Source organism: Oncorhynchus clarkii, chromosome 12, assembly GCF_045791955.1.
Source record: "Oncorhynchus clarkii lewisi isolate Uvic-CL-2024 chromosome 12, UVic_Ocla_1.0, whole genome shotgun sequence".
In the NCBI taxonomy this organism is placed as follows: domain Eukaryota; kingdom Metazoa; phylum Chordata; class Actinopteri; order Salmoniformes; family Salmonidae; genus Oncorhynchus; species Oncorhynchus clarkii.
This window is the reverse complement of record NC_092158.1, coordinates 18,812,805-18,831,738: the sequence shown is the minus strand read 5'-3', so window position 1 is coordinate 18,831,738 and position 18,934 is coordinate 18,812,805. Positions and strand designations below refer to the sequence as shown.

The 18,934-nt window shown below is 44.0% G+C and overlaps 1 protein-coding gene across 4 annotated transcripts in view; it reads left to right on the top strand.

Moving 5' to 3' along the window:
* The window catches only part of LOC139422837 (ras-specific guanine nucleotide-releasing factor 2-like), a 77,633-nt gene extending 67,075 nt beyond the window's left edge, over positions 1–10,558 (top strand). For 2 of the 4 annotated variants that reach the window (XM_071174235.1, XM_071174234.1), the window contains 7 exons: positions 1,922–1,982; positions 7,358–7,461; positions 7,546–7,630; positions 7,792–8,069; positions 8,202–8,319; positions 8,406–8,474; positions 8,579–8,793. In XM_071174235.1, the coding sequence (XP_071030336.1) occupies positions 1,922–1,982; positions 7,358–7,461; positions 7,546–7,630; positions 7,792–8,069; positions 8,202–8,319; positions 8,406–8,474; positions 8,579–8,674 (811 nt within the window). In that variant the 3' untranslated portion in view covers positions 8,675–8,793. Of the gene's footprint in view, positions 1–1,921; positions 1,983–7,357; positions 7,462–7,545; positions 7,631–7,791; positions 8,070–8,201; positions 8,320–8,405; positions 8,475–8,578 lie in introns of those variants that run through there. The other 2 variants (XM_071174236.1, XM_071174237.1) reach the window with 2 other exon arrangements.
* Positions 10,559–18,934: the final 8,376 nt, after the last annotated feature.

Below are 18,934 nucleotides of genomic sequence, written 5' to 3'. Positions count from 1 at the left end.
TATGTTCACATATTACCAAATAATTTATTAAAACACAATGTTTTGCAATGAAGGTCTACAGTAGCCTCAACATCACTCTGTAGGGTAGCACCATGGTGTAGCCGGAGGACAGCTAGCTTCCGTCCTCCTCTTGGTACATTGACTTCAATACAAAACCTCGGAGGCTATTGGTTCTCACCCCCTTCCATAGACTTACAAGGTAATTATGACAACTTCTGGAGGATGTCCTCTGACCTATCAGAGCTCTTGTAGCATGAACTGACATATTGTTCACCCAATCAAAGGATCAGAGAATGAATCTAGTACTGAAAGCATAAACTGCAGCTAGTGAGCACTGCAGTGCATACATTGTGGTGAGTAGTTGACTCAAAGAGAGAGAAAGACAATAGTTTAACAGTTTTCAACAAATTAATTTCTTAAAAAATGAAGGAGAAGCAAGAGAGAGAGAGAGATTTTTTCACATTGTTTCACTTACTTAGCTAGCAAATGCAGCTGGCTAGTTTAGCCTACTCAAACACCCGGCTCAAACAGAGGGATGCTATGTTAGCTAGCTGACTATGACTATCCAACACAATACTGGAACTCTTCCAAGTCAAGGTAAGCTTTTGGTTTTATTCATTTATTGCCGCCTGGGCCCGACGGTGTAGCTGCTAAACTGCTTACTGACTATACACTGTAATGTTACTGCATGGTTGTAGTGGGTTCACTAACGCATTAGTTCTATTAGCTATGTTGACTAGGACGTTACTTTAGCTAATATGGGACAAACGATGTATGCTGTGTGTAGTGGTTATGACATGGTTTCGCCTGGTCACAGACAGCTGATGTGTCGTGCATTGAAGTCCACAAACGAAGGGAAAAGGTGAGAGGAGGAGAGCGCATAGAGGCAAGAAGGAATACAATGTGGCTGCTTTGAAAGTGAACTGTGTTTACACGTAATCAGGGGTGTAATCATTCCGCCAATTCTGTTGAGAAAAAATCTTCAACGGAAGCAAGCGAAACAGGGATGAAAATACCTTAATTTGTCCAGTAGAAACTCTTGTTTGCAATTGTTGGACTAACGATTACACCCTAGATAAGCTAAATGCAGGCAAGAGTGTGCAAGGCGGTATTGAATGTGTCACTGTCTGGTCACCTCAAATGTTTCTCTCGACCTGTATGCACCTATGTTGTAAACTTTCATTCATAGGCTAGGTTGTAGCAACCTCATGATGGGTATAGGAAAACATTTGAGTATCATGTAGTAGCCTAAACCTATCAATGTTACGTTGAACTGGGTGAATGGAATATGAATGACAGTCCAATATATGAATGACAGTCCAATACAATCCAATATGCTATATTGGAAATAAGGCCATGCTCATGAAAAAAAAAAAAAAATCCTCCCTCATCTTAAACAGCACTGACCGCAACTGGCACACACACAACACATGCACATGCTAAAGAATTTGTTCCCAACCAGGGGTACTAGGAACCCTGGGGTTACTTGGCCTATCCACATGGAGTACTTGAGAAGACTCACAAGACCATAGGCAGACTGGTCAAATCCACATGAATGGGTACTTCCAGGGTACTCCAGGCAGAGCAAAATGTAGTTGGTGGTTCAGTAACCGAAAAAGGATGGGAACCACTGTGCTAAAGTACATACACACACACACACACACATGCTAACACACACACAAATACACACATTTGTTTTACTATCCTTGTGGGGACCAAACAATTGATTCCCATTCAAAATCCTATTTTTCCTTACACCTAAACCTAACCCTAACTCCTAACCATAACTCTTAACCCTAATTGTAACCCTAAGCCTAAAATAGCCTTTTTCTTTGTGGAGACCGGCAAAATGGTCCCCATAAGGATAGCAAAACCATACTCCACTATTATATTTATTAATGAGACTCTGCTTGTCCCTCAGTGCCCTTTCTCATGATGATCAAGATGATGCTCAACTTAAGATAGAAGACATCCTACAGATGGTAAGTATGGTTCAATCACACACATAAATACTATCTAGATTAGATGCTAAGCCATTTCATTTACAGGGATGTAGTGGTAAAACTACGTTGAGTCAGTAAATAAATGGTGATGTAATTTGGAATGCTGACTTTGGAGCAGAGAAGTCCACTGCTCCACTTCATCCTGGTAAGACGTGGTCTAGGGATGTTGTCTCGATATAGTCTGTGTGAAAAGGTTGTCTCCGTAAGGAATCAGAACGAATCAGTTGTATTGGTGTGTATTGTGGTGGAGCCTGTCCCCTGAAGACCCAACTAGTACATTATTTCAAATACTTTAGAATGCATTTAGAAGTATTTGAGGTGAGCTTTATTTACACTGAACAAAATATAAAGGCAACATGTAAAGTGAAATAAAAGATCACACGGACAAAAAAGCTTATTTCGCTCAAATTATGTGTACAAATTTGCTTACGTCCCTGTTAGTAAGCATTTCTCCTTTTCCAAGATAATCCATTCACCTGACAGGTGTTGCATATCAAAAAGCTGATTAAACAGCATTATCATTACACAGGTGCAGCTTGTGCTGGGGACAGTAAAAGGCCACTCTGAAATGTGCAGTTATGTTTCACTATATTGGATCACTCCAATATATTGGCATCACTCCGCGGCGGAGGGATACATCCAAGGTGAGGTTTTACAGATTTTCTCCCGTTTACACCTGTGCCCCTCCTGGGGTCCACCCCTATATATAGGCCCCATGGCCGCGACACACGTTATATTTCATTTTCTCGGGGGACGTCCGTATGGTTTGAGGTACAGACTTTCTGAAGTTCGCTTGGTATGTCACTGGTAAGTGTAATATCTTGCGTGGAAGTTTACTCACTGGCTGTTTGCAGCCTGGAACAGCTGGCCACATGGCCAGCCCCTCCTCTTGAGTGATCTGTATCTTCCGCCCGTGGTTTGTCGTACTTGTGTTTCGTTAGCGTTACACTATGACTCTGTGTGCATCCATTAGTATAGAGGCTCTTGCTGCCACAAACTGTAATTTACCTTACACAACTTGCCCACTAGCGTGTTCTATGTGTGTGTTGTGAATTGCTTTAACATGCTGCTTGGTTCTCTGATAATTACCCTGCAGGGGTTTTTCTTCTTCTTTCCCCTGCAGAGTGTAAGATTATAGTGGTGGGCTTTCCACTATGTTGAGACATTACTTTGGAGTTCCTTAACGGAGTTACTCCATCATATGGTGCTGTTTTTACTGCTTGGATATTAAACCGGCTAGGTAATATTGCAGTTGGCGTAAAACAACAAAACTAATAAATCAAATCCATTAACTGGTTGCAGTTAGTCCCTCTACTGGGCCCAATACCCCTCCCAGGAAGCGTGACCGGAGCCGCCACAGGCAGAGCCCATCTGCTGCCAGTCCTGGATGGGGGGTTTATAGCTTTGATGGCAATGACAGCTGTTCTCTGTTGGCCAGTGATAAGCTGTTCCTGGGGGACGATGCTGGCACTATTCAACACCGTGAGCGGGGCTACCAGGCTGACAGGCCATCAGAAGCCGCCAGCGGGGCTTCATCGCCCCCAGTGGCTCGAGAGGCTATGAGTGAGTAACCTACTCACTCGGGTAGCCACTACACTGGACATCAAACTGGTGGACAGTAATGACTCTCCATCTGTCCCCATCTCTACTGGTGGACAGTGAGGACTCTCCATCTGTCCCCAGCGTCTCGAGAGGCTGTGAGGACCCTACTCACTCAGGTAGCCATTGCACTGGACATCAAACTGGTGGACAGTGATGACTATCCATCTGTCCCCATCTCTACTGGTGGACAGTAATGACTATCCATCTGTCTCCATCTCTACTGGTGGACAGTGAGGACTATCCATCTGTCCCCATCTCTACTGGTGGACAGTAATGACTATCCATCTGTCCCCATCTCTACTGGTGGACAGTAATGACTATCCATCTGTCCCCATCTCTACTGGTGGACAGTAATGACTATCCATCTGTCCCCATCTCTACTGGTGGACAGTGAGGACTATCCATCTGTCCCCATCTCTACTGGTGGACAGTAATGACTATCCATCTGTCCCCATCTCTGCTGAGTTCCGCGAGGCCTTGCAGGAGAGCTGGGCCTCTGCCAGGGGGTGCTTCCAACTCACAGCAGAGACTGGACCATGGAGTTATGTTGCGGGCGCAGAGTCACTCGGCTTCTGGGAGTACCCGACCATGGACAACATGATAGCTGCCATGGTCCTCCCGGACGGGTAGATTATAGTATGAAACCCGCGACACCCCAGAGTCTTTGATCCGGACTTGAAATCCATATATGGGTCCCTCTGCTCTCTTGGTCACCTTACTAACGCAGCCATGCTGCTGCAGGCCTCCCTGCAGACTCTGTTGCACCGGCTGCAGGAGGGTACAGAAGTGTTCCTCTGGGAAGCGAAGTGTCTTGCCTGCTTTCCATGCTCCAGAGAGATTTGGCCCGCACCAACGTACGGGCCATGGTGCGGGTGGTTACCTCCTGGCTCCAGCTCTGGCTGGCCCAATCCCGTCTGCCAGCTGCTCTCCAGAGCACATTTGCTACTCTCCCCATCACCCCAGGGCTGACGTTTGGCCCAGGGGTTGATGACATTCTGGAGCAGACCGATAAGGTTCGTAGGGACCGGGAGACCCTGAGACGGTTCATGCCGCCTCCTCAGGCCCCGGGATCAAGGCAGACGGACCGTCGCCACCCACCTCTAACCTAATGACGGTGGGGCCTCTCTCCTGCCCCATTCCCTCGTGCTGAGGGACGACAGCAGTGAGGGGCACAGACAGAGACATGTTCCTGACCCACATCGGCAGGCTGGGCTTTACTGTAAACGATAAGAAGAGTTGTCTGACACCCACCCAGAGAGTGGCCTTCATTGGCATGGAACTGGACTCAGTCTTCACGAGAGCACGCCTGCCCACCAGAAGGGTTCAGGCGATGTTATCTTGCCTTGACCACTTTCGGCAGGGGCGGGTGTTATCCCCACCTGTTGGCCTTGCTGACGGCGACCTCCCACCGGCAAGCACCCGAAGCACCACCATAACCGCCAGCTGCGGGTGACCGCACAGTGCCTCAGGGCATTGTTGAGGTGGCGCTGTTGCTCCTTTCTCTCAGGTGCTGTGGAGATGCTGAGGATGTGCCACCGGGAGCTGGTCAGCACAGATGCCTCCCAGATTGGCTAGGGGGGTGTGGCCAAGGGCAGGTCGACCATCGGCTGTTGGCTACCCCCTTGGAGCGGCAGGCTCATCAACACACTAGAGCTTCGAGCTGTAATGCTGGCCCTGCTGTCTTTCCTTCCACATGTGAAGGCAATACATGTCCTGGTGAGAACGGACAACACCACAGTGGTGGCTTACATCAAACATCAGGTTGGACTGAGGTGACCCACCTCCTTCATCTTATGGCACGGGAGTTCCTTCTCTGGACTCAGGGATGTCTAGCATCTCTACACGCAGTGCACGTACCTGGGTTCCTGAATGTGGCAGCAGATATGCTCTCAAGGGAGGGCCCGCCACCTTGGGACTGGAGCCTACATCCTCAGGTGGTGCAGCACCTGTGGGACAAGTTCGTAGTGCGCAGGTGGACATGTTTTCCTCCCTGGACAATGCACATTGCCCCCTGTGGTACTCCATGTCAGAGCCACCAGGGCTTCTGGGCTTGAATGCTCTGGCTCACGGTTGGCCAGGGCTGGAGCTTTACGCATTTCCCCCTTTTCCGCTGATACAGGATGTGCTGGACATATTGCTGTCTCAGGCCGGTGGAACTCTGTGGCATCTGAGACCATACTGCCTCAGTTTTTGGGCTTGGCCGCTGAACGGCACCAATGGCTGCCTAGGTGGAGCGGACACGGTCAGTGAGAACAACAGACCAGCTCTTTGTATGCTATGGTGAGGGAGTCCTGGGGGCTGAGCTGTCAAAGCAGAGGCTCTCTCACTGGATCGTGAACATGATTACGACAGCATACTGCCTAGCTGGAAGGCCAGTGCTGGGATCTATGGTGGCACATTCAACACGAGGTGTGGCTGCGTCCTAGGCTCTACTGAGAGGAGTGCCCCTCGCTGATATCTGTGCTGCGGCCAGCTGGACTTCGGGTGAATGTGGCACCTCCCTCTGTGGTTGGGTCAGCGGTCCTGGGCGTCGCCTCCCCTTCTGGGGACTGTGCCGGGATCTCCTTCCACATTGATGGCCCCTGCATCTTGGTCCCGCGCTGGGACTTCGCCGTTGGCTGGCCAGGTTCCTCTAGCACCGACAAAGTCTGGTACAGGTATACCAATATATTGGAGTGATCCAATATAGTGAAACATAACGAAGGTTACGTATGTAACCACGGTTATGTGAGCTATATGGATCACTCCAATCATCTACAGTGCTAGAGGCGCATCGAAAATGATGTAGAGAACGGGTGTCACGGCCATGTACACGGGAGTAAATCTGTAAATCCTCACCTCAGATGTATCCCTCTGCCGTGGAGTGATACCCATATATTGGAGTGGTCCATATAGCTCACATAACCGTGGTTACGTACGTAACCTTTGTTTTGTCACACAACACAATGCCACAGATGTCTCAAGTTTTGAGGGAGCGTGCAATTGGCATGCTGACTGCAGGAATGTCCACCAGAGCTGTTGCCAGATAATTTAATGTTAATTTCTCTACCATCGTCATTTTTGAGAATTTGGCAGTAAGTCCAACTGGCCTCAAAACCGCAGACCATGTGTATGGCATCGTGTGGGCGAGTGTTGTGCTGATGTCAATGTTGTGAACAGAGTGCCCCGTGGTGGGGTTATGGTATGGACAGGCAAAACTATGGACAATGAACACAATTGCATTTTATCGATGGCAATTATAATGCACAAAAATACCGTGATGAGATCCTGAGGCCCATTGTGAGGCCCATTTCTTTAAGGTATCTGTGACCAACAGATGCATATCTATTCCCAGTCATGTGAAATCCATAGATTAGGGGCACATGAATTTATTTCAATTGACACATTTCCTCATATGAACTGTAACTCAGTAAAATCTTTGAAATTGTTGCATGTTGCTTTTATATTTTTGTTCAGTATAGATTGGAGATTGCACTTTTGAGAAAACTCCATTGCTTCTATTTTACAGGGAAAATAAATCAAGCTCAGCTCATATACTGTAAAGTATTTGACATGCACCATGTGCAGCAACATGTCAACCAGGTTTTATCCCCTGTAGAACCACATTAGTCCACTGTGTCCTTGTGTATATTAGTTTATATTAGCTGTCAACAAGCCCAGAGTATACAGTTCATAGTGGAGAGAGTGTAGACATGGAATACTGTTTGTGGCACTTTGAAAATATATCAACCAATTGAATATTGGTTTAACAGACGGAGTGTCCCAAAGCAGAGTGTTTTGATTCTCTGTCTGCGATGGAGCTGGCTGAACAGATCACCCTGCTAGACCACATTGTGTTCAGGAGCATCCCTTACGAGTGAGTGTATATTCTACATCAGAGAATAGTATTGTTGTGCTGTTGTTGTTTTTGCATAATTGTGGTGTGTTCTGTGTCCACCAGAGAGTTTCTGGGCCAGGGCTGGATGAAGCTGGAGAAGTTGGAGAGAACTCCATACATCATGAAGACCAGTCAGCACTTTAATGATGTAAGATTTAAAAACAGATCTATACTCTATAGCTCTATACCAGACAGCACTTCAGATCTAAACTCATATCTTAACATATCTCTTTATCCCGTCTTTCCTTTAACTCTGCCTCTTTCCCACCCCCCATTTCTCTCACCCCCCCCTGTTTTGTCCTGCTCTAGATGAGTAACCTGGTAGCGTCTCAGATCATTGCCCATACAGACGTGGGCTCCAGGGCTAACTCCATAGAAAAGTGGTTGGCTGTGGCTGGTATCTGTCGCTGCCTCAACAACTATAATGGAGTTCTGGAGATCACCTCAGCTCTCAACCGCAGCGCCATCTACAGGCTGAAGAAGACATGGGCCAAAGTCTGCAAACAGACCAAGTCACTGATGAGCAGGCTACAAAAGACTGTGTCATCAGAAGGCCGATTCAAGAACCTGAGAGAAACCCTAAAAAAGTAAGGAGGGAAAAAAGGGTGAACGTGTGTCTCTGGGGATTTACTCCTAGATTATCACTAAGGACTTTGTGACAAGTTAGGAAAAGCATGAATATTATGTGAATATTGATTGATGGATTGATGTTTGTGCAGCTGCAACCCTCCGTGTGTGCCCTACCTGGGGATGTATCTGACTGACTTGGCCTTCATCGAAGAGGCAACACCCAACTTCACTGAGGAGGGACTTGTCAACTTCTCCAAGATGAGGATGGTAAACACACACACACACACACACACAGTCAATCACTCTGCCTGTATCTCTCTCATTTTGTCTCATGTCTCTTCTCTCTGTTCCAGATGTCTCACATCATCAGAGAGATCCGTCAGTTCCAGGGTGCGCCCTACAGGATAGAGCACCAAGCCAAGGTAACACACACTACACAGTCGATCAATGGAGTTGTTCTTTGTCACATGCACCGAATAAATCAGGTGTAGACTTTACCATGAAATGCTTACTTCCTCTCTCCCAGGTTACTCAGTTCCTGCTGGATAGGACTCTGGTGATGGATGAAGACACTTTGTATGAGCTGTCCCTGAAGATTGAACCCCGCCTCCTTCCTAGCTAAACACAAAGAAACACCACACAGTTGGTTTCACTCCAGCTGGCACTTAGTGGCACTTAGTATTTTGTATTCTTATTATCATCAGCTTGGTAACCATGGAACCGATGGACGGGAGAGCCCTGGTTTAGGGTTCTTGTTACTTTAGCAGCATTGCCAATGAACAACTCATGTGAAGACGTGCCTTGCTTGTAAATATGTACATATCAAGATGTTGTAATAAACTGTATTAGTGTAGTGATAACTGTTATAATGATGATCTTGCATACATTTCAATGTAACATATAATAATATATGCCATTTAACAGACACTTTTATCCAAAGCAACTTACAGTCATGCGTGCATACATTTTAAGTATGGGTGGTCCCAGGAATCAAACCCACTGTCCTGGCGTTGCTAGCATCATGCTCTACCAACTGAGCTACAGAGGATTCACATTGCTCTGAAGAAGACTGAACCCAGTTAGATTTAGGTTTGGCTGTACCTGTGACTTCGAGAGGGAGAAGCTAGCCAGACTAATGGCAGCTTGGGAAGAGACTAGTGAGGAGGGACAGTGGCTGTCTCTATATTGTCCTCTACTGGTGAACTAGTGGAAGGTCAGCCTCATATCTTAAAGTGATTGTGAGCATTCCCCAAAATATTTTTCAAATCAAATGTTATTGGTCATATACACGTATTTAGCAGATGTTATTTGCAGGTGTAGCGAAATGCTTGTGCTTCTAGTTTCAACAGTGCAGCAATATCTAACAAGTAATATCTAACAATTTCACGACAAATACCTAATACACACAGTAAAGGAATGGAATTAAGAGTATATAAATATATGGACGAGCAATGTCAGAGCAGCATAGACTAAGATACAGTAGACAGTATAGAATTAAGCAATAAGGCCCGAGGAGGTGTGGTATATGGCCAATATACCACAAACCACTGAGGTGGCTTATTGCTATTATAAACTGTTTACAAATGTAATTAGAACAGTAAAAATAAATGGTTTGTCATACCCGTGGTATATGGTCTGATATACCACGGCTGTCAGCCAATCAGCATTCAGGGCTCGAACCACCCAGTTTATAATACAGTATTGTCACGCCTCCACCTGCTCCCCCTCCCTGATGCTCGAGAGAGCCAGGCTCCCCATCATTACGCACACCTGTCACCATCATTACGTGTGTCCGCGCAATATTGGACTCACCTGGACTCCAGGTTTCACTTGGTTGATTGCCACTTTTATATCTGTCTGTTCCTCAGTTTGTTCCCTGTGTCAGCATTATTGTTTTTATGTTTCCCCTGTCCAGATCCTTGTTTGTTTCTTGTCAGTTGTTTATTAAATGTTCACTCCCTGTACTTGCTTCTCGTCTCCCAGCGTCTGTCCTTACAGAATGCTGACACCCCAATTTGAAGCATCAGGGAGTATTATAATTTTTTTTTCTGGTGACGTCGTGTCCAGGTGCCGTTGCCGGAGGAACCGGGGATGCCTCAGCTGGTTTGTTGGGCTCCCATGCCTTAGCTGGCTCGAGAGGCTTCCTTGCTTCATTTGGCTTGGCAGGCTCTCACACCATGTCATGCCAGGCTGCTCATCATTACGCACACCTGTCACCATCATTACGCGCTTCAGCGCAATATTGGCCTCACCTGGACGCCTTCACTTTGTTGATTGCCTCCTCTATATGTCTGTTCCTGAGTTTGTTCCCGGTGTCAGCATTAATATTGTTTTGTTATCCCTGTCCTGACGCTGTCCGTGTTTGTTTCATGTCCGTTATTTATTGAATGTTCACTCCCTGTTCACTCCCTTCTCGTCTCACAGCGTTGGTCGTTACAAGTATATACATATGAGATGATTAATGCAAGGTATGAAAACATTATTAAAGTGACTAGAGTTCCATTTATTAAAGTGGCTATTGATTTCAAGTCGGTGTATGTAGGCAGCATCCTCTCTGTGCTAGTGATGGCTATTTAACAGTCTGATGGCATTTAGATTGAAGCTGTTTTTCAGTCTCAGTCTCAGCTTTGATGCACCTGTACTGACCTTGCCTTCTAGATGATAGCGGGTGAACAGCCACTTTTCTCAACCGTGTAATGTGTAATATACAGTAACTTATTCTCCTCAGAGCCAAACAATATAGAGAATATACATGTATATGGCTCCACTACTCCCAGTCTTTACCCAAATGTTTATTTCATCTCTGTTTTGGAGATGACAAGATTCAGATTCTGTTCTTGGGTAAAGGGATTTGAGCCAAACAATTTCTCACTGCTTGTGTGAAGTACAGTCTTTAAAGTTACTAACAGCTTTTGTCTGAATATTTATGTGTTGTAGTTTATCTTTGGATGTGTTTATGTATTAGTATTTGTTTGATTGTTATCTGATTACTTGTTCCAACAGTATTATTAAAAAACCTGCACTATTGATTTGTAAAGTATGTCAATAGATTTGTTTTACTTATTTGAATTTTTATTTGCTTTTGGCCATATTTTCCAAAGGGGGGGGGGGGGTTACAGGTACAATAAAACAATTAAAGAAATGTATCCAAAAATAACCCCAACCCATTCCTCATTCCCCATCCACCACCCCACATCCTCCTCCCCACCCGGAAACCATGTCCCCACCACGCCTATTTTCCAAATGTTGGAATGTTCTCAAACCAGCACTGTCCATAATATCAGTAAAGGTACAGATTCTACATTTGGACCAGTAGGGGGATGCAAAAGGCTGCCCTACAGATCGCAAGACATTATTGTGAAATGATGGTGTAGGGGCATGCCATTTTGATTCCCAGTTACATTGTTATTACATTTTGCGCCAAGTAGATATTAGTGCAATAAAAGGACAGAAGCATAGTTTACATTATTTAAGGGATATACAGGGCATTCAGAAAGTATTCAGAACCCTGCACTTTCTTACGTTACAGCCTTATTCTACAATGGATTCAATTGTTTTTTTTCCCCACATCTACACACAATACCCCATAATGACAAAGCAAAAACGGGTTTTCAGACATTTTTCAAAACAGAAATGATAATTTGCTTAAGTATTCAGACCCTTTTATTCAGTACTTTGTTGAAGAACCTTTGCAACTGATTACAGCCTTGAGTCTTCTTGGATATGACGCTACTGTCAGTGTCGTGTGTATAGGTGGCAGGGAAGTGTAATGGAGTTATTTAATAACAATAAATGAAACATACTCCACACTAAATGTAACAATAAATAAAGTGGGTACGAAGACCCGTCGCGCACCAATACAAAAACAACACAACACTGAATAACAAACAATCTCTGACAAAGACATGAGGGGAAACAGAGGGTTAAATACACAACAGGTAATGAATGGGATTGAAACCAGGTGTGTAGGAAGACAAAACAAAACCAATGGAAAATGAAAAATGGATCAATGATGGCTAGAAGACCGGTGACGTCGACCGAGCACCGCCCGAACAAGGAGAGGCTTCAACTTCGGTAGAAGTTGTGACAGCTACAAGCTTGGCGCACCTGTATTTGGGGAGTTTCTCCCATTCTTCTCTGCAGATCCTCTCAAGCTCTATCAGGTTAGATGGGGAGCGTCGCTACACAGCTATTGTCAGGTTTCTCTAGAGATGTTAGATTGGGTTCAGGTCCGGGCTCTGGCTGGGCCACTCAAGGACATTCAGAAACTTGTCCCAAAGCCACTCCTGCGTTCTCTTGGCTGTGTGCTTAGGGTCTTTGTCCTGTTGGAAGGTGAATCTTCGCCCCAGTCTGAGGTCCTGAGCGCACAGGAGCGGTGCCTGGTTTCCTCCAGACGTGGCACTTGGCATTCAGGCCGCAGAGATGGTTGTCTTTCTGGAAGGTAGGTTCTCCCACCTCTACAGAGGAAGTCTGGAGCTCTGTCAGTGACCATCGGGTTCTTGGTCATCCCCCTGAGGAAGGCCTTTCTCCCCCGATTGCTCAGTTTGGCTGGGTGGCCATCTCTAGGAAGAGTCTTTGTGATTCCAAACTTCTTCCATTTAAGAATGATGGAGGCCACTGTGTTCTTGGGGACCTTTAATGCGGGGGACTTGTTTTGGTACCCTTCCCCAGATCTATGCCTCGACGCAATCCTGTCTCGGAGCTCTACGGACAATTCCTTCGACCTCATGGCTTGGTTTTGGCTCTGACATGCACTTTCAACTGTGACACCTTATATAGACAGGTGTGTGCCTTTTCAAATCATGTCCAATCAATTGAATTTACCACAGGTGAACTCCAATCAAGTTGTAAAAACACCTCAAGGATGATCAATGGAAACAGGATGCACCTGAACTCAATTTCCAGTCTCATAGTAAAGGGTCTGAATACTTATGTAAATAACGGAGCAAAGCCGATATTTCCTGTTATAGCTATGGCTGAGGGATTGGTATATAGTATTTTAATCATATTAATGAAATTGGAGCCGATTCCCATATGTTCCAAGACAGACCAGCGGTATGACCATTCTAGTCTATGAAAAGCTTTTTCTACATCGAGAGCTAATACAGCTCAAGGAGCTGTTGTTTCTGATGAAGCATCTAAGATATGTAAATCATGATGATGATCATGATGATCATGATTTGATATGTTTATCAAAGATAGCGGGCAATAGTGAGAACACTGGGTGGCATCCTTACCTTTTATTTCATTAAAGCAAAATTCGTGCTGTATTTACATCTCCCAAATGAACCTTTGTGAACAGCTGTATTTATCATTTAGAGCAATAATGGACCTAATTGATTCTAAAATGTTAAATGGACGTTAGTAGGATACCATCCCATCCAGGTGATTTGTATTCATGCTATCCAATGCCCTTTTGAGTTCTATGAGAGAGATTTGGGCTCCCAGTGAGGTGGCTTCCTCTGTTGAGAGAAGAGGAGTTCTTAATTCTGTTAGAACGGACTTAGTCTGTGGATTTACAATCAGAAGAGTATCGTTCTTTATAGAAGCGGGATAATCTTTGATTAATTTGGTTTCTGATAGTAATTCCCCTGTTTCAGATTCAATAGTTGCTGTACACTGAGTGTACAAAACATTAAGGACACCTTATTAATATTGTTCCCTTTTTTCCCTTCAATGCTTCCCACAATTGTGTTAAGTTGGTTGGATGTCTTTTGGGTGGTGGACCATTCTTGATACACACAGGAAACTGTTGAGCATGAAAAACCTTTGCTCTGCAGTTCTTGACTCAAACCCTTGTGCCTGGCACCTAGTATCATACCCTGTTCAAAGACTTAAATATTTTGTCTTGCCCATTCACCCTCTGAATGGCACATACAATCCATGTCTCATTTGACTCAAGGCTTAAAAATAATTGTTTTAACTGTCTCCTCCCCTTCATCTACATTGATTTAACAGGTGACATCAATAAGGGATCATAACTTTCACCTGGATTCACCTGGTCAGTCTATATCATGAAAAGAGTAGGTGTCCTTAATGTTTTGTAAACTCACTGTATCTGCTAATTGATTATTACTGCGTAGCTTGTTAGTCAGTAAACGACTGGGATGATTAATGATTACCATGAAAGTAATGGTTGACTCTTACTCGATGGATGGCTAATTCTGCTCTCTGTCTTATCAATAAATTAAGTTATGTTTTGACTTTGGAAAGAATAATAGCTATCTGGTCTGAAAATAGTGTTTGTTGAGACCGCTCTAACACAGTTAACAACATTTCCACATCTGATATTTTCTTTGTGATTTATTCAACCCAGATGCAAATTCAGTTGATTTTTTATATATATATATATGAAACCTTTGGTGGCATCCCATAGAATCTGGATGTCATTGACTGAATTTTTATTGATCATTATAAATTAATTTAGTTCAATTTCAATTCACAGAATGTAGGATTTTGTCGTTATGAAATGTTGAAACGCCATCTTGTGGCTCTTTTAGGAGATTCTGACATATGACGTTGGCAATAGTAAGCATGTCGAATTTCGATTTTCTTAATTAAAGGAAATAGAGGTGTAAATAATAGTATGAAATCGATTTGTGAGAATGATTTATGCCTGTTTGAGTAGAAAGTGTACTCTTTTGCTTTAGGATTATGTGCCCGCCAGGCATCAATGAGGTTGTAATCAGAGAGTATATGCTGGAGAGCCTTGGTAGTGTGTAGATTATAGTTGGTTTTATTAGATTTGTCACGCATGTCCAAAATGGCATTCATGTCTGTCCCAATAACCAGATGCAATTAACTTAATTCTAACAATATGCTGTTCAGAGAATCAAAAAACCGTAGCATCATATGAATTTGGAGCATGCACACTAATAAAGGCAATTTTCTTTCCATTGTGGATATATTTAAGGAAAGTGATACTGCCTTCTTGATCTTTGCTGCCTTTACCCAAGATGGTAATTTTGAGTTTCTTATGTATCATTATGATAATACCTATAGTTTTGTTTGGGGCTGATGAAAAAGCAGCCAGTTTGTGAAAATGCTTTTCTATTCTATGTGAGTCCTTTTGGAGCAGGTGCGTTTCTTTGAGCATTGCTATATCATGTTTTTTTCTAGGATATCAAGACAGCTGGAACGTTTAATAGGAGAGTTTAGGTCTTTCAAATTCCAAGAGAAAATAGCTAGCTCTGCCATTTAAAAAAATAAATAAGAATAAAACCCAGCCATTGGTCATTCCCCACCCAGAACCCCCCTGTGAACCATTCCCCTTCCCTCCAGCCCTCTTCCCTATACCATTACATTTGACATGTTATTCATTTAAGCAGATGCTCTTATCCAGAGCAACTTCGAATCAAATCAAATCAAAGTGTATTTGTCACGTGCGCCGAATACAACAGGTGAAATGCTTACTTGCAGGCTCTAACCAATGGTGCGGAAGAAAAAGGTATGTGTGTGTGTAGGTAAGTAAATAAATTAAACAACAGTAAAAAGACATTTGAAAAAAAGAGTAGCAAGGCTCTATACAGACACCTGTTAGTCAGGCTTATTGAGGTAGTATGTACATGTAGGTATCGTTAAAGTGACTATGCATATAAGATAAACAGAGAGTAGCAGCAGTGTAAAAGAGGGGTTGGGGGGGGCACACAATGCAAATAGTCCGGGTAACCATTTGGTTACCTGTTCAGGAGTCTTATGGCTTGGGGGTAAAAACTGTTGAGGAGCCTTTTTGTCCTAGACTTGGCACACCGGTACCGCTTGCCATGCAGTAGTAGAGAGAATAGTCTATGACTGGGGTGGCTGGGGCTTTGACAATTTTTAGGGCCTTCCTCTGACACCGCCTGGTGTGGAGGTCCTGGATAGCAGGCAGCTTAGCCCCAGTGATGTACTGGGCCATACGCACTACCCTCTGAAGTGCCTTGCGATCGGAGGCCGAGCAATTGCCGGACCATGCAGTGATGCAACCGGTCAGGATGCTCTCGATGCTGTAGAACCTTTTGAGGATCTCAGGACCCATGCCAAATCTTTTTAGTTTCCTGAGGGGAATAGGCTTTGTCGTGCCCTCTTCACGACTGTCTTGGTGTGTTTGGACCAATCTAGTTTGTTGTTGATGTGGACACCAAGGAATTTGAAGCTCTCAACCTGCTCCACTACAGCCCCGTCGATGAGAATGGGGACGTGCTCGGTGCTCCTTTTCCTGTAGTCCACAATCATCTCCTTTGTCTTGGTTACGTTGAGAGATAGGTTGTTATTCTGGCACCAGGAAAATATTCTCTGACCTCCTCCCTATAGGCTGTCTCGTCATTGTCGGTGATCAGGCCTACCACTGTTGTGTCGTCAGCAAACTTAATGGTGTTGGAGTCGTGCCTGGCCATGCAGTCGTGGGTGTACAGGGAGTACAGGAGGGGACTGAGCATGCACCCCTGGGGAGCTCCAGTGTTGAGGATCAGCGTGGCAGATGTGTTGCTACCTACCCTCACTACCTGGGGGCGGCCTGTCAGGAAGTCCAGGATCCAGTTGCAGAGGGAGGTGTTTAGTACCAGGATCCTTAGCTTGGGGATGAGCTTTGAGGGTACTATGGTGTTGAACGCTGAGCTGTAGTCAATGAACAGCATTCTCACATAGGTGTTCCTTTTGTCCAGGTAGAGAGTTAATAAATGTTACAGTAGAAAGTTAATAAATGTTCATACTTTTTTCCTACTGGTCCCCCATGGGAATCAAACCCACAACGCCATGCTCTACCAACTAAACTACACGGGACATTACAGGGTTGCAACATAACATGCTGCAGCCTTACTGTAACGCTCGTCTAATGAAGAAGGATCGGACCAAAGCGCAGCGTGGTAAGTGTTCATGATTTTTATTAAAACTGAACACTAGAACAAAAGTAAAAAGCGAGGAAACGACAACGAACAGTTCTGTCAGGTGCAGAAACACAAAACAGAAAATACCTACCCACAAAACACAGGTGGGAAACGGTTACCTAAGTATGGTTCCCAATCAGAGACAACGATAGACAGCTGTCCCTGATTGAGAACCATACCCGGCCAAAACAAAGAAATACAAAACATAGAAAAATAAACATAGAATGCCCACCCAAATAACACCCTGACCAAACCAAACTAGAGGCATAAAAAGCTCTCTAAGGTCAGGGAAAGACACTTACCTATGCAATCTCTTAAGCAGAATATTTTTTGGGGGGGTCTCAAGGTATTGAGAAATAAATAAAGTAAAACATTAAATAAGTAACCATTTACCCCTTCAGACCTTGACATGAAAATTTGCTGACTTGGTGGGTAATGAAGAAAAAAACGAGCAAAGGGAAAAAAAGTATAAGTCTAAATATAACAACAGAATTGCAAGCCTAAACAGACAAACAGGATGGCTGTATCATTAGCGTCACGTTCTGACCTTTATTCCTTTGTTTTGTCTTTATTTAGCATGGTCAGGGCGTGAGTTGGGGTGGGCAGTCTATGTTAGTTTTTCTATACTTTCTATTTCTGTGTTTGGCCTGATATGGTTCTCAATCAGAGGCAGCTGTCTATCGTTGTCCCTGATTGAGAACCATATTTAGGTAGCCTGTTTTCCTTTGTGTTTTGTGGGTGGTTGTTTTCAGTCTTTGTGTGTCTACACCAGATAGAACGGTTTTGGTTGTCACTTTGTTGTTTTGTATTTTTGAAGTGTTCAGTTGTTTATTAAAAAGATTAACACTAACCACGCTGTGCTTTGGTCCTCTCTTTCTTCCACCCAAGACAGCCTTTACAATTAGCAATATGATATAAATTACCCTAACCATAATGTACCCTCAACACCTGCTCGCTCCATGACCTAGACTGGCCAGGTGAATCCAGGTGAAAGCTATGATCCCTTAATTATGTCACTTGTTAAATCCACTTCAATCAGTGTAGATGAAGGGGAGGATACAGATTAAAGAAGGATTTTTAAGCCTTGAGACAATTGAGGCATGGATTATGAATGTGTGCCATTCAGAGATAAAAGATTTAAGTGCCTTTGAACGGGGTATAGTAGTAGGTGACAGATGCACCGTTTTGAGTGTGTCAACAACTGCAATGCTGCTGGGTTTTTCACACTCAACAGTTTCCTGTGTGTATCAAGAATAGTCAACCTCCCAAAGGACATCCAACCAACTTGACACAACTTGACACAACTGTGGGAAGCATTGGAGTGAACATGGGCCAGCATCCATGTGGAACGCTTTTGACACCTTATACAGTGCATGCCCCTACGATTTGAGGCTGTTCTGAAGGGGAAAAGGGGTGCAATGTTTTATTCACTCAGTGTATAGCATAACAAAATCATACACTCAAGTTAGGCTGATATATTTTGATACCATACCTATTTTATTGAACTGATCACATAGTCCTTTATATCTGAAGGATACAAACTCAGTGGCAGTGCCTTGGGGATCTTACAACACAGAATGGGGTGCAACGCAATACTAGGAAGGTGTTTCTAATGTTTTGTACACTCAACGTTTGTGCTCTGTGCTATGTAAAAAAAAAAATTAAAGGGCATGTGTCTATAATCCAGATATTCACAATAATTAATAGATTTTAACTTTTTTATTATTAAAGAGGTAAATGTTTCTTTCCTTACAGTGTTGTTCTTCAGATCATTTTTTTGTTGTGACGCTTATTGGCTGAGAGCAGTAACAGAAACACCTTTCAGACTGCTTCGTTTTTCTACAGTCCTGAATGGCAGGAATCTTTCTCACATCCTGATACATTCTATAGCCCTGCTTTTAAACATGACCATATACTTTGTTATGAAACCTGATGTTTTACCGCAGTATTTTTCCATGCATTTCCTTAGAGAATGTACATATTTCCATGTGTAACGGTATAACTTTAGACCGTCCCCT